The sequence below is a fragment of the Pan troglodytes genome, chromosome 1 (genome assembly GCF_028858775.2).
Source record: "Pan troglodytes isolate AG18354 chromosome 1, NHGRI_mPanTro3-v2.0_pri, whole genome shotgun sequence".
NCBI lineage: Eukaryota > Metazoa > Chordata > Mammalia > Primates > Hominidae > Pan > Pan troglodytes.
Window position 1 is genome coordinate 52,424,639 of NC_072398.2, and position 15,178 is coordinate 52,439,816.

The window sequence follows — 15,178 nt, forward strand, 5'->3', positions numbered from 1 at the left end:
TTTTATACATTACCAATACACACTGGTAAAGTTGTCCACTCTCCATCAACACATTGAATTTTATTAGGTCCCTTCATTAGAAATCTAGGATTGCAATAATATTCCACCACTTCACTGTGTCCATATTCTTCTTTCGTTTTCTCCTTAACATCCCCATTGAGGAGTTCAGGAGGTGGACCACATGATTGTACTTGCTCTATAGTAGAAATACTATGTAAATAATGGTTAAATTGTCTGTTTTACAATATAAAAATTCAGTAAAATGGAAAGATTTTCTTCTTTTATTCATGTATTCTTCATTATGTAACTTATTATAGCATCCTAAACAATCAAGAATGGTGTTCATATTGTATTACTTATACTAAATTGTCATATTGAAGGTATATTAAAATGTTAAAATATGTTCAGACTTCTAGATATCTTAAAGATGCAAGAAAACCAATTAGCAAATGTGGTTATGAAAATCATGTTAATTTTTACATTTCGTGGAAACATTTTATCATAACATTTTGGAAAAATATCATAACTGAGGCAAGCATTTGATCAACATACTTTAAGTTTGACTAATCAATACAAGCAACTGAATTGAATATAAGCTGCTTAAATATTGTTTAGACACATCCGGTGAAACTTAAGTTACAGCCCACACTATATAAAATGTCCAGAATGGATGTTGACATTTCAAGCAAAATGAAAATTAACAAAGAAATCCCTCCATTGTCAGCCACTAGTATGGTTTAAATGTTTGTCACCTCCAACCCCATGTTGAAACTTCATCCCCAGTGTTTCAGGTGGGGCCTAATGGGAGATGTTTGGATCATGGGTATGGATCTCTCATGAACAGAGATCCCCCTCTCAGGTGGGATCACCTGAGATCACCCTCTCAGGGTGAGTTCTCACTCTATTAGCTCCTGGAAGAGCTGGTTCTTAAAAAGAGCCTGTCACTGCCCTGCTCTCTCTCTTGCTTCCTCTCTCATCATGTGTTCTCTGGACACAGTGGCTCCTCTTCCCTTTCTACCAGTATTCTGTGGCTCTCACCGAATGCAGATGCCCGATCTTGAATTTTATAGTCATGAGTATAGTGAGCCAAATAAAACATTTTTATAAATCATCCAGACTCAGTTATTCCTTTATAGAAACATAAACCTAAAGTAGACTAAGACCGACAACACCTGTGTGTCTGGGAATACTTCCAGCACATCGTTCAAGAAACAGTGGAGATTAACTTAAGTGACTGAATCTCAGGTATTCAGTACTCAATACATGTCCTTCACAGGCAAATATTTGACTTAATTCATTAGATTACAGGCAATGGGAGCCCAAACAAAATTAAGAAAAAAAAAGTTGGTATTCAAAGTTCTAATTCTTATTTCAGCAATTGTAAGATAAGCATTCACCTTTACATATTGGGAGGTCAGGAGACAATCCAAAGTGGTAGCACTGAACGGAATTAGGTCCAACTATTGTAAATCCTGGTTTGCAGGAGAATTTCAACACCTCTCCAACTTTATACTGGTCTTTCTTGCGATCAGGAACTAAGTGTACATCTATTTTAGGAAGTTCGCATTCTCTTTCTTAAAAAAGGTAAAATAATTTCATGAGAATATATAATTAATCTTTGCCAAAGTTAATTTTACATATGCCACAATAAAGTGAGGTTGATATTGGGTCATACAGAGGGGCATCAGATAAATCCTTTTCCCTGTAAAGAATGCTACATATTATGTTTTATATGCTGTCTAAATTGAAATGGAACTTTATTATAAATGTTATGGTATTGAAATATATCTGTTCTAAAAATTAATTTGTAAATTCAACTTATTTACAATGAATCTAGTTTTAATCACTGACATTAATGAAATTTAATATTACTTTTTTTACTCAAAACATGAAATTACCCTCTCATATTAAAAAAGAAAAGTGCATATAGACCAGAATTGGGGCTTTTTGAAAACAAGATGACTGACTAAGGAGTTTGGACACCAGTTCTCCTCAGAAAGAAGAACCAAAGTTACAGGTAAATGATCATGACTTGAAAAATATTTAAGAGAGGGTGCAGGAGCGTCATAGAGAAACCATGGAGAGAAGCCAAAGCATGGAAAAAGATAGAAGCAAGAGCCTGACAAAGGTTGACTAGGACCCTGTGGGACCTCATAGAAAGTGTAGGTAGGAGTCTTCTGGGCTCCCTGCAGCTCACCGTGTGGATCCAAGCCATCAGAGAGCTCTTCTGCCTTCGTGAACACACACACAGGTGTGAGTGGAGATTTGGGAACTTCTTTAGGGCATTACACCAAACTACTAGTTGAATAGGGTCATCTGCCTTCCCCTTGGGCCTGAGCTGCAGTGGTAGGTTTCATGCCTGCAGTGCACTCACGTGGGGACTGTTTCCTACCCAGGAACCTCAGCCCTCTGTCCCCATAACACCAGAGCCGCACAAATATTCCCTGTCACATGCTTGGATGTGGCAGTCACTCATAGCTGGCTGGACCCAAAGGAGTTACAGCATTCCCAATAGTTTAACCACCAGGGAGGCTATTCCTAATGGAAAGTGCAACAAAGGAACACCCCTTGTGGCAAAGAAGACTGTAGCATTCACTTTCCTGTGTGCAAGAGCAACCTGCTTGTGGGCTGAAAATGACTACGCCACTTCCAGCAGACACGCAGACGCGGTGTTTGGCTCTGCAAGGGAGGAGTATAGATCCATCCCAGGAGCCCAATGGTCCCAGCGCTTGGGCACGGATGTAGAGAGGGGAACATGTCCCGTGGACCCAATTCTGTGTTCATAGCTGTGGTCACTCGCAAAGGAGACTGGTGTAGACACACCAGAGGACGGACATTGTAGGGGTATTAGGGGTGGCTACAACTCCACTGGTGATGTGCCCAGTGAAGCCAGGCTTGCAAGAAAGACAAGCTACGGGTATCTCCCCAGGGTCTTCCCCTGACACCCCTGTCAGGGCTGGTGCTTGTGCTCATCCTTGGAGCATCCAAGGGTGAGCTTAGTGGTACATATCTATCCCGCTTTGTCCCCAGCTCCTCAGACCACTGTACCTTTCACAGATCAGTCCATTCCTTGGGGCAACAGAGAGTCTCCCATAAACAGTGACAAGCATAGGCTCATCTGCCTCTGCTGCAGCTGGCTCTTACCTGTCCGCGCCACCTACTGTCCTGAATGTTGAACTGCACAGCCCAGTGCAAAATGCTGACACTAGGGCATGATGCAGAACAAGGTTAGTTTTCTGCGAAGTCCTCCATACCAGCCCTTCAGGAGGCAGTAAGCCTCGTCATACACCCAGTACATAACTACTACAACCAGCAATTAAGAAAGCCATCATACAAAAGTTATCTCTAACCAATGTACTCAAACAGAGTCTTTACCACTGAAAGAACCCAGAACCTAAACCAAATAGCCCTATACAACATACATCGTAGTCATATTCTCAAAGGGGAAAAAAAAAAATCCTGTCTGTTGGAAACTGGACTTAAAAATAAGAAGGGATAGTTCATCTGGATGAGAAGAAACCACTGAAACATTTCTGGAAGTATGATTTAAAACAGCGTATTACAACACTCGCGAAGGATCACACTAACTCTTCAGCAATAAGTCCTAACCAAAATAAAATCTTTGAAATACCAAAGAATTTAAAATATTTATTTTAAAGTAGCTAAATGGAGTCCAAGAGAAAGTTGAAAAGCAACACAAAGAAATTAGAAAAAAAACTCAGGATATGAATGAAAAATGTACTAAAAATATTTTTTAAAAAACAAATAGAACTTATGGAAATTAAAAATTCATTGAAGAATTACAAAATATAGTTGAAAGATTTAATTACAGATTACATCAAGCAGAAAAACTTGCTCTCAGAGCTTGAAGACAGGTCTTTCCAATTAACCCTGTCAGACAAAAATAAAGAGCAAATAACATTTTTTAATGAGCAAAGGTTTTGAGAAAAATGACGTTCTAAAAAATGAGAAAACTTAAGAGTTATAGATATTCTTGAGGGAGAAGAAAAAGCTAAAAAAACCTTTTTGAGGAAAATTTATCTCCTCTTGCCCTCTTGCTAGAGACATAGACATCCTTATACAAGAGGCTCAGATAACACCAGGAAGATGCATTGCGAGATGAACTTCTACAAACATATAGTCATCAGGCTATCTAAAGTCAATGTGAACGGGAAAAATTATAAAATCAGCAAGAGAAAAGCATCTAATCAACTATAAAGGAAATCTCATAAGACTAACAGTGGACTTCTCAGCAGAAACTTTACAAGCCAGAAGATATTGGTGTCCTATTTTCAGGGTTCTTAAAGAAAGATTAGTTCCTATTTATTGAAAAAGCATATATTAGAGATATATTTTGTATTTTGCTAAACTAAACTTCGTAAATGAAGAATATATAAAGTCTTTCCCAAACAAGCTAATACTAAGGAAGTTCATCACCACTAGAAATCCACTTTAGGAATTCACCCCACAAGAAATGATCCAGGGAGTCCTGAACATGGAAATAGATGGTCAATACTCACTATCATAAAGACATGCAAAAGTACAAAACTCACAGGTCTTATTAAAAAATTACACAGTTGGGACTACAAACCAGCTAGGTAACAACTAACATAATGACAAGAACAAAACCTCACATGACAATATTAACTTTTAACATAAATAGATTAAATGTTCCACCTAAAAGATATAGATTTGTGGACCAAATTTGGAAAACAGAAACCAACCACATGCTGCTCACAAGAAACCCACCTAACTTAGAGAAACCTATACAAACTCATGGTAAAGGTATGGAGACAGGTATTTTGAACAACAGAAACAAAAAGCATTTGGTATAGTTATATTTATATATAAAAAAAGATTTCAAATCAACAAGAAAAAAAGACAAGAAGTTCATTATATAATGATAAAGGAAGCAAGAAAATATAACAATTCTAAATATATATGCACTCAAAACCTCAACACTCAGATTCATAAATGAAATGCTACTAGAGCTAAGTAGAAAGATAAACAGCAATATAATGAGGGCAAGCAACCTCCACACCCCCAATGACTATACTAGACAGATTGCCGGGACAAAAAAATAAACAAAGAAACCTTATACTTAAATTGGACTGTAGAACAAATGGACCTAACAGACATTTTAACGACATTCCACCCAACAACCTCAGAATATATGTTTTTCTCACCTGTGCATGGAACATTCTCCAAAATAGACCATATGCTAGGCTACAGCTACAAAGCAAGTTCCCAAAATTTTAAAGCTTAGAAATAATATCAAGTATCTTTTCAGAACATGGTGAAATATAACTATAAATCAATATCATAAAGAATTTTCAAAACTATCCATATACATGAAAATTAAATGACCTGCTTCTGGGTGATTGTGAATTAAACTAAAAATTTTCCGCACAGCAAAGGAAATAATAAACAGAGTAAACAGACAACCTCAGAATGGAAAAAAATATTTGCAAACTATGAATCTGAAAAAGGGCTAATATCCAGAATCTGCAAAGAACTGAAACAACACAACAAGAAAAAATAATAATAATCCCGTGAAAAAGTGGACAAAGGATATGAAGAGATATTTTGCAAAAGAAGACATGAAAATGACCAAGAAATATGAAAAAAAACTCAATATCAGTAATCATCAGAGAAATGCGAATTAAAAAAATGAGTTATCATTTTACATTAGACACAGTGGCCACTGTCAAATAGTCAAAAAATAATAAATGTTGGTGACAGTGAGGAGAAAGAAGAATGCTTATACGCTGTTGGTGGGAATGTAAATTAGTACAACCTCTATGGAAAACAGAATGGACATTTCCCAAAGAACTAAAAACAGAACTACCATTTCACCCAGCAATCCCACTACTGTGTATCTACCCAAAGGAAATCAATTATCATATCAAAATGATACCCAGACTCATATGTTTATAGCCTCACTACTCACAGTAGCAATAATATGGAATCAAACTAATTGTCCACCAACAGATGATTGGATAAAGAATATGTGGTATAGATATATGCCATAGAATACTACTCAGCCAAAACAAAAAAGAAAAAGAAAAAAAAAGAATAAAATCATGCCTTCAGAAGCAACATGTATAAAACTAAAGGCCATTATTTTAGGTAAAATAATTCAGATTCAGAAAGTAAAATCCCACATATTGTCACTTATAAGTGAGAGCTAAATAATGTGTACATATGGACAGACAGTGCTGAGTAACAGACATTGGAGACTCAGAAATGTGGCAGGATAGCAGGAGGGTGAGGAATAAGAAATTACCTAATGGGTGCAATGTTCAGTATTTGGGTGATGAATACACTAAAAGTACAGACTTCACCACTATGCAATATATCCATGCAACAAAACTGCATTTGGACCATCTAAACATATAAAACATAGAAATTAAAATTTTAAAAATAAAAGAACACATCATAAAACACCATGGAAATATCTTAAGAAGTTAAATTTATAATAGAACTGGGGAGGATCCCGAGAATAATGATTGTATAATATCTGTCATTGCAGAGTCAAGGATAACTTTATTTAACTGAAACTAAACAACCTCAAATGATTTCTGGTCTCATCATGTTTATAATTCTTGATGACTGACATATACATCACAAAAAGGTAAATTCTCATCAAAGATTTATTAATGAAGATGTATGCACTAAGAAATTAATTAAAATTGGTATTTTTGTTTAATGTAATCAAGGAAAAAGAACCCAAAATAGCATTTCTAATATATTTTAAGTTAGAAAAATATAAAAAACACATAATTAATATATTACAAATAAAGAAAACAAACCAAGATAAATTTTCAAGTTCACATGGAAAGGCAAATTCTAGGTATCCTGAATATTTATGTTAACATATAACAATTTTTGTTATATGTACTATTTATATCAATGTTTAATAAATTTGATAATTATTCTGATTCAGATAAGAAATGTGTAAAATTATCTCTTACATGTTTATAATTTTTAAAAATCAGCAACATTACTAAATATTATCCAAAATATTATTTTTCTTATTCAGAATCCTCCTTTCTTGCTAACCTAGAAAAGTACAAGCTAGAATTCATAAATTAGAATCATACTAAAAAGAAAATTAATTACATCATAACCTCAATTATTAAAATACAATTACAAAATTAGATTTAAAACTATTCTTAAAAGTAATGTCACAAAATAATAACTACAGAAATTTGCTTTTGTGTTTGTTTTAATGAGTTTTGCAGATTATTTGAGAAAATCACACTTGAATGAGAATCACTGGGATTTCTCTCCTAAAAGTCTATACCAATCTTCTACATAGCAATTCTTTTTTTGGTATGTGTGTTTGTTCACGTATTTTGTGATAATTTTATATAAATTCTGTCTGTAGTAATATTGTGAAAAGCATTATCTTAAAAAGAAAAGTTAAGATCTTGATTATTGGGTATTATTCAAATGCTGTATTTATATAGAGGTAATAACTTACAAAACGTGATTTAGAGAAGAATGTGAATGGACACTCCATGAATTAGAAATATTTTTCTTCATCTAAAACTCAAAACCCTAAGTCCTAGTACTAGATATGTGAAATGTTAATATGAATTTTTAACTCTGAGATACATACTCCTTATTTAGCTTAAGTGCTCCGTAATAACAATTCTGTGGAAACCTTTCCACAAAGAAGAGACCTCCTAGGACACTTGAAATATACTCAGATGTCTGTCAATCCACATGCAGTTTTCTGTTACATGGCTGAGAGAAGAATATTTGAAAAGAATACTAAGCTGGTATTTCTTCGTTTAATGTTTGGAGGCCTGTACTATACTAGCAAATTCCTAGTTATGTGTTCAAATGATCCTAAGTCTTTGTACAATTTGCAATAGAAAGACATTTTCTACATCAGCTTCTACTGCTATGTCCGCCACTCCAACTTTCTCTCCTTTAGGTTTTCATTTCATGTCTGGTGATTGGAAAGACTACTGAAGCAATATATTCACAATTTTGTGTTCTTTTTTGAAGAAGACCCCTCAAAATTGTAAAAGCTTCTGGCTTCATAAAACCTAAATTTACCTATCATCACAGAAAAGAAATTTATGAGTCTCTTAAATTAAGCCTCCCCCTCTCAATTAGAACAAAACTCAACCTCTTTATGATCCATGCCTACTCTTCCAATGTTATCAAATGTCTCTCTCCTCCACTAAATCCAGGATTGAGATTTTATGATCTTTGAATTTTATTAAAAAGGTCAAGTTCTTCGCTGCCTCAGCTGTTGCACATACCCTTCTCACTATAACGAATGGCTTTCAACCATTCTTTGCATAGATGACTTCCTATGTAAAACAGATCTCCAGTTCCTTCCCTCCTATTTTCTATGTAAATTTTTGGATTTTCTATTTCTCTGTACACAGTGATACATAAAATATATTTTAAATATTTTTATTACTTGGATATTTGGCTTATCTCTTTTTAGTTTTCCACTGTCTTATATTAGAATAAAATCTCTGGATAAGTAGACCTGTGCTTGTGTTTTCACCATTTTCTCCTGTCCTATGATAGGTGTTTACAACAGCAGAAATGAGTCAAATTTAACTGGACCTTTGACACTGCCTTTCATCTACAATGTACTCATTCTCTTTCTCAGCTGTGACTATTTCAAAACTTTTCTATTCTACCTAGTACTCTTCCTCCTCCTTCGCCCACACACTATTCAATCTCAGATGACCATGTCTCATACTTCAAAACAGAATCCATCAGCTTCTACCATTTTCCAACGTTACTGCTCATTTTCCTTCCCATCTCCTGTCACAAAGTTGTAAGCAGTCCTGTTGCCACCTGTCACAAGGTTGTAAGCAGTCCTGTTGCCACCAAAGCACAATACCTCCACAGTAGCTGTGAATCCTTTCCCCTCGCATTTTCTCAGGGCAACTATGTAAGTCATGTGTTCAGCCTTTGCAGCTCCCCTTTTGCTGTATCTGCTCTGGTGTCTTCCATCTTTTTTCTTTTAATTATCCCTTCAGTGCACAACTTTCCTCAAGCAATATTCTGATTTTCCTATTAGATTCAAAGCCAGAATCTTGAAAGAGTTATGTCTACAGTCTGTATTGAATGTCTTGCTCATTATTTTTATTGGCAGATTCTATGTAGGGTCTGTCTCTTCTACTCTATTAAAAACCATTTTTGTTACACTTGTCATTGGCCTGTACCTTACCTAATCCATCACAATTTCTGAACAGAATATAATAACTAAATTAGAAATATTTATCACTTTGATAATGATATTAATTAAATTACAACTTCTTTGACTTTATTATATAAGGCACTATGGCAATAAATATTTATAAATATTTTAGTCTGCTAACTAACACAATCCTTTGAAATATTAGAACTGTTTGTAAATATGTGACATTTTACCAACAAGAAAGAGTCAACAAAGCTTCAAATAGACTTGCTGTGTTGGCCAAAGATACATGCCCAGCAAGCAGTGGAATTAGAATTCAGACAGGATGACTTATTAAGCAATCTGTTACACTCCCTTTTCATTAATAATTTCCTTATTTTTATGTCTATGGCAACATTCTAGATTTTTTCTCCTGTTTCTCTGGGTCCTCCTTTTTCCCCCATTTTCTTTACTATCTATTGCTCTTCTGTCTTGTATATAAATGTGGTAATGTTTCAGGGCTTCATCTTGAGCTCTTTGCTCTTTTCATTCTGTATTCTTATCCAATTTAGCGTCATCATTTATATGATGATACTCCGAAATGCATATCTCCTCTCTAGATGCATATCCAACTCCACAGTTCACATATCCAGTTTTGATTTTCCATTGGCAACTCAATCATAATGTGTCCAAGTCAAAAGTTGCAAAGCCCTCTCAAAATGCTTTCTATCCAGTCAGTACCATTTTACAAAATGGTATTGCCATTTACCTACATACTTGTGAGAAAACAATTGAAAACAAACATGTAAGTCCCTTAATCTCACTCTTTTTCACACCCAACATTTAGTAACATCACCTGTACTTTTCATCACCTAAATGTTTTCCAAATCAGCCTTCTGCTCTGCACCTCCCCTATCATCACTCTCTCTCAGTCCCCACACTTTCTCACCCTACCTGGACTCATGGTGTCGCCTCTTGCCTACAAAAAGTACAGCATCCAGGAAAACAATCCAACAAAACTAGAAATCAAATTATACCATTCCTTTTCTTAAAACTCTTTTATGGGTTTTCATTAGTCATAAAATGAATCCAAATGATATGATGCCTTGAGCTGATCTGGATAATTGTTTCCTTGCCTCCCATCTAGCCTCAGCAGGATAGACTCTGCTTTACCACCTTGAAATATATTGTTTTGTTTTTACAGCTTTGCACATATTTTTCTTTGCCTTGGAACACTCTGCATATACTTGTTTTCCCACAGAGCCAATCCTTCTTCTAACCCTGAAAAATAGATGGCTGATTGAGAAACGTAAATGAGATTCATGTAATGGTCTTCAGAACTTCTCAAATTTAGAAAATAAAGAAATACACTCAGAAAGTACAGAAATTAACACACAAGATAGAAGATGTAAAGTAGAAATTAAAAAAACAAATTAGCTGAGGAAGTTGTAACCAACTATAATTTTGGTAATGAGTGCTAGGTTCTAAATAATTTGAAAGCTTTTATTTAGGGTAACAAAAGCAATTATACTATAATCACAAATCTGGAAGGTAGGTGGCCCATAGGAAGTATTAATTTAATGCACTACTTTAGAGATATTTTCAAAACTCCCTTCTTTTCCCAGTTTATGTCAAATCAGGAGATACCTTGATTTTAATCAACATTCCTTAACAATTCCTCTATATAATTCAAATTTTTAAAATTGGAACACAGATTTATTTTCATTTTGAAATTGAATTTCTGAAAAACCAGTACTTACCATAACATATGGGTAAATCAGACCAACCATTGTAACCACACACTATGGAACCAGTGGTGCTTCCAGTATTGCTTTCATAACCATCATGGCATTCATAGTCCAATGTGTCATTCAGCTTAAACCATGTGAAGTCATTTTTAGTTCTGGCATTCATAAATACTGGGATATCACAAGATTCTAGTGCATAAAAAATTTAGAATGTCATTTCTAATGTCATCTAATAAACAATCTGAGTATTTCCCATTCTAAGAAGAAAAAGCTTTATTGATTAGATATACTAATAAATAGGTACTGTATAAAAATAATCTATGACTGGTGAGAATTTATTGTCGTAAAATAGTTGCCAAAAGTGAAAGTATATCTTTCTACACAACATTTTTTTTTCATTGCTTAAGCCCCAAAATATATTTTAAAAACATTTTTCTTAATTCATTTATACTAAAGCATTTATGACAATGCTAGTAATAAAACAGGCCACTACAGGTATACATTATTTTTTAAAGAAAATCATAACAGAATTTTGTAAATTAAGAGTACAAACTAATTCGTAGTTGAGACATATGTAAAAAGGAGAAAAAGACTGAAAAGATGAATTCCTATGTTATACAAGACATTTTCTCTTTAATAATAAGAAAACCTTAAAAGAATAATTCATAAAAATTTAGTATAAAATGAGCTTTTTTATGAGGACTAACATTTTTTGTAAACTAGACCTCATATTAAGCACAGACATTAAAAAATGAAAACAGTATACATGAATACCTTAAATATTAACTTCACTTAACATGAGTATATTAAATATTACTTCAAATATATTACTGAGAGGCAGGAGGATCGTTTGAGATTAGGAGTTCGAGACCAGCCTGGCTAACATGGCAAAACCCTGTCTCTATTAAAAATACGAAAATTAGGCGGGCATGATGGAGGGTGCCTGTAATCCCAGCTATTCAGGAGGCTGAGGTAGGAGAATTGCTTGAACACGGAAAATGGAGGTTGCAGTGAGCCAAGATCATGCCACTGCACTCCAGTCTGGCCGACGACAGAGCAAGACTCCATCCATCTCTCTCTCTCTCTCTCTCTCTCTCTCTATCTATATCTCTCTCTCTATATATATATACGTATATGTGAATATATATATACACATATACGTATATATATATATACACATATACGTATATATATATATATATACACATATACGTATATATATACACACACACACACACATATATTACTGAGTGGTTTTGCAAAAAATAAGACAAATTGAACCAATTGTTCCTAGAAAATTTTCATAAATATCTAGATAGTGTGGTAGGGAAATCTTCACAAATATCTAGATAGTGTGGTAGGGAAATCATACAACAGAGCAGAAATTGGTACCATCTAGGAATATTTTGTCTCTCTACTACCTAAATATTTATGAAAAATTTCTAAGAGGGAAGATATTCAGTATTAGACATATCCTACAGTGTCAAATCTACAAATTATAGAGTTTAAATTATTTTGATGTTATGCACTAGGCATCCATATCTTCAATAAAAACATTGCTTTTATATCTAGGAGTAAAGAATTTGATGTAAAAGTCTAATCATATAAAACAGATATATATTAACAGTCATAAAGGTCTCAGCTAAAGCAAAATCAGTTTAAACCAGAATACACATAAAGCTCCCTAACTTGTTTCTGTAACACAGAATGCTTTAGAGTAGGAAAAGCCTGAATGGAAAGACAGACTAATATCTGAGTAATTAATGTGAAAAGGAAAAAAAATTGATGTCTGCTTTGTTCCTGCAGGTTTTTTTTTCTTATCTTTTCAAATGAAATTATATCAGCCCCCACAAAAAGACTAAAGTTAGTAAACTTTTGTGTATCATCTGGATAATCAATACAAACATAATAAATTACTTACTAATGCACGTGGGTTGAGCTGACCATCCATCTTTCCCACATGTAATTGATCCTGATGTTTCACCATCTGCTGTTACATATCCTAGTTTGCATTGATATTTTGCTTTTTCTTTTAAGGCATATGTATACTGAGATTCAGAAATAAACCCATTCTCAATATCTATACTTGATTTGGAACATGTTTCTAAAAGGGAAGAGAATAAGAAAAAGACAAGCATATGATCAATAACATTTTATAAGAATTTAAATAATATGTAAATATAAAAAATAATGAGTCATTTGTAACTGAAAACCTGGATAACCATAAGCATTCAAATACTTAAGTCAAGGAAAATAAGCTCAGAGTTGCCAAAGACATTACATCAAGACTCTTCATGACTTTTTAAAACAAGGCTCTATTTAAGACACTTACAATTATTTCTAAGAAATTATTGGAAATCTGTTTGTCTAATGGATTTGGAATTCTACAGCATGTCAGAACTCAATAGACAATGAGTATTATTTCTTAGGACTTTTGAATCTTGCCTATTTTAGATCTTCTGGCAATTCCAAATCTCATTTAGCCAATTGGAGTATCTGAGATCCTGTGATGATCTTAGAAAATCTGCCAAAATAATTGTCATAGCCTTTGGCTCCAAGAATTTGAAATGTCATTCTTATTGTGTGCTTCAAAGTAAATGGACATGTGGAGTTCAAAGAAGATGAGGAACAGTAACAGATTTATTTATCTTGAAAGGCCAAAATGATGATTCCTCAAATTATGTAGAGCTTAACTTGAAAGAGTGGAAGCTACTGTTTCTGTAAACTGATGATAGAAATTACTGTCGGTTACATGCACATGTATGTTTATTGCGGCATTATTCACAATAGCAAAGACTTGGAACCAACCCAAATGTTCAACAATGATAGACTGGATTAAGAAAATGTGGCACATATACACCATGGAATACTATGCAGCCATAAAAAATGATGAGTTCATGTCCTTTGTAGGGACATGGATGAAATTGGAAATCATCATTCTCAGTAAACTATCGCAAGGACAAAAAACCAAACACCACATGTTCTCACTCATAGATGGGAACTGAACAAGGAGAACACGTGGACACAGGAAGGGGAACATCACACTGTGGGGACTGCTGTGGGGTGGGGAGAGCGGGGAGGGATAGCATTAGGAGATATACCTAATGCTAAATGACGAGTTAATGGGTGCAGCACACCAGCGTGGCACATGTATACATATGTAACTAACCTGCACATTGTGCACATGTACCCTAAAACTTAAAGTATAATAATAATAATAATAAAACCCCCCAAAAAAGGAAATTACTGTCGGTTACTAGGTTGCTTCCCAGAACTCAGCTTCATTTTTAAATAACTCATGGATAAGGAGAAAATCAGAAGAGGAAACATTAAATATTTTGAATTGAATGATAATAAAAACATATTAAATAAAACTTGGTGAGATGACACTCGAACAATCCTCAGAGGGAAATTTATCATTATATAGCTATAAAAGAAAAGAATAAAAACTGAAAATAAATTATTATTTATAATAAATTATAACAAAGAAACCAGACAAAATCCAGCATGAGTATAAACTTTGAAACAAATCCAAATATGAGCAGAAACCAAATAGAAAACAAACAGTACAGACAATTTAAAAAGGTAAAAGGCCAGGCAAGAATAATCAAGTAAAACAGAGTTCTTGCCACAAATAAGGAAATTGAACCAAGTAGATGAAAATAACATTTTCAGACATTGGAAAGCAGGAAGCACCTAATTCCAGAGAAAAAGTGACAATGAGATGAGTTCCATCATCAAAGTGACTTTATGCTGGGAGAAAATTTCCAAACAGCAGCATGGAGAAGGAGAACTCAGCAGAAAATGACACACTTGCTGAGTAGAAGAAACAAAACTCAGTGTTCCCAAAGAAGATGAGTTCACTAGAATCTGCAGGAAACAGAGTGAGAAAAGAAGAAACTATGGAGTGAAAGGGCTCTACAAATTTCCACAGCAACTCCCTAGATTATTTGGCTGAATATTGACACTCTGGAGAGTAGAGCAAAACTCCCCAAGAATGGACAAAGGATACCTATCAGATGAAGAACACTACCAGAGAACAAAAAGGTAAAGGATTCCCAGAGCACACACACAACACAGGGAGACATTTAAATGGAACCAATCAGAGTAGAAAGACTCATTTGAACATCTAGGTCACGTAGTAGAGACATCAGAAGCAGCTTAATATTCTGAACAAACTATCTCTGGGGTTTTTTAAGCTTTTTAAAAGCTTAAAAATAAGCCTTGAAAGAACTAAGTTGACCCATAACAAACTTAGACTTAAAAAAAAATT

General features: G+C 34.3%; 1 protein-coding gene across 4 annotated transcripts in view; it reads right to left on the reverse strand.

Moving 5' to 3' along the window:
- CFH (complement factor H) overlaps nucleotides 1-15,178 on the reverse strand; it is a 95,646-nt gene that overhangs the window by 20,906 nt on the left and 59,562 nt on the right. For all 4 annotated transcript variants that reach the window (XR_010151351.1, XM_001136531.5, XM_063794070.1 and 1 more), the window contains 4 exons: nucleotides 12,827-13,009; nucleotides 10,918-11,094; nucleotides 1,398-1,574; nucleotides 14-196 (listed from right to left, as the gene is read on the reverse strand). Coding sequence is in view for 3 of the 4 variants with exons in the window: in XM_001136531.5 (XP_001136531.3) it covers nucleotides 14-196; nucleotides 1,398-1,574; nucleotides 10,918-11,094; nucleotides 12,827-13,009 (720 nt within the window). In the remaining variant the exon portion in view is untranslated. The remainder of the gene's footprint in view (nucleotides 1-13; nucleotides 197-1,397; nucleotides 1,575-10,917; nucleotides 11,095-12,826; nucleotides 13,010-15,178) is intronic.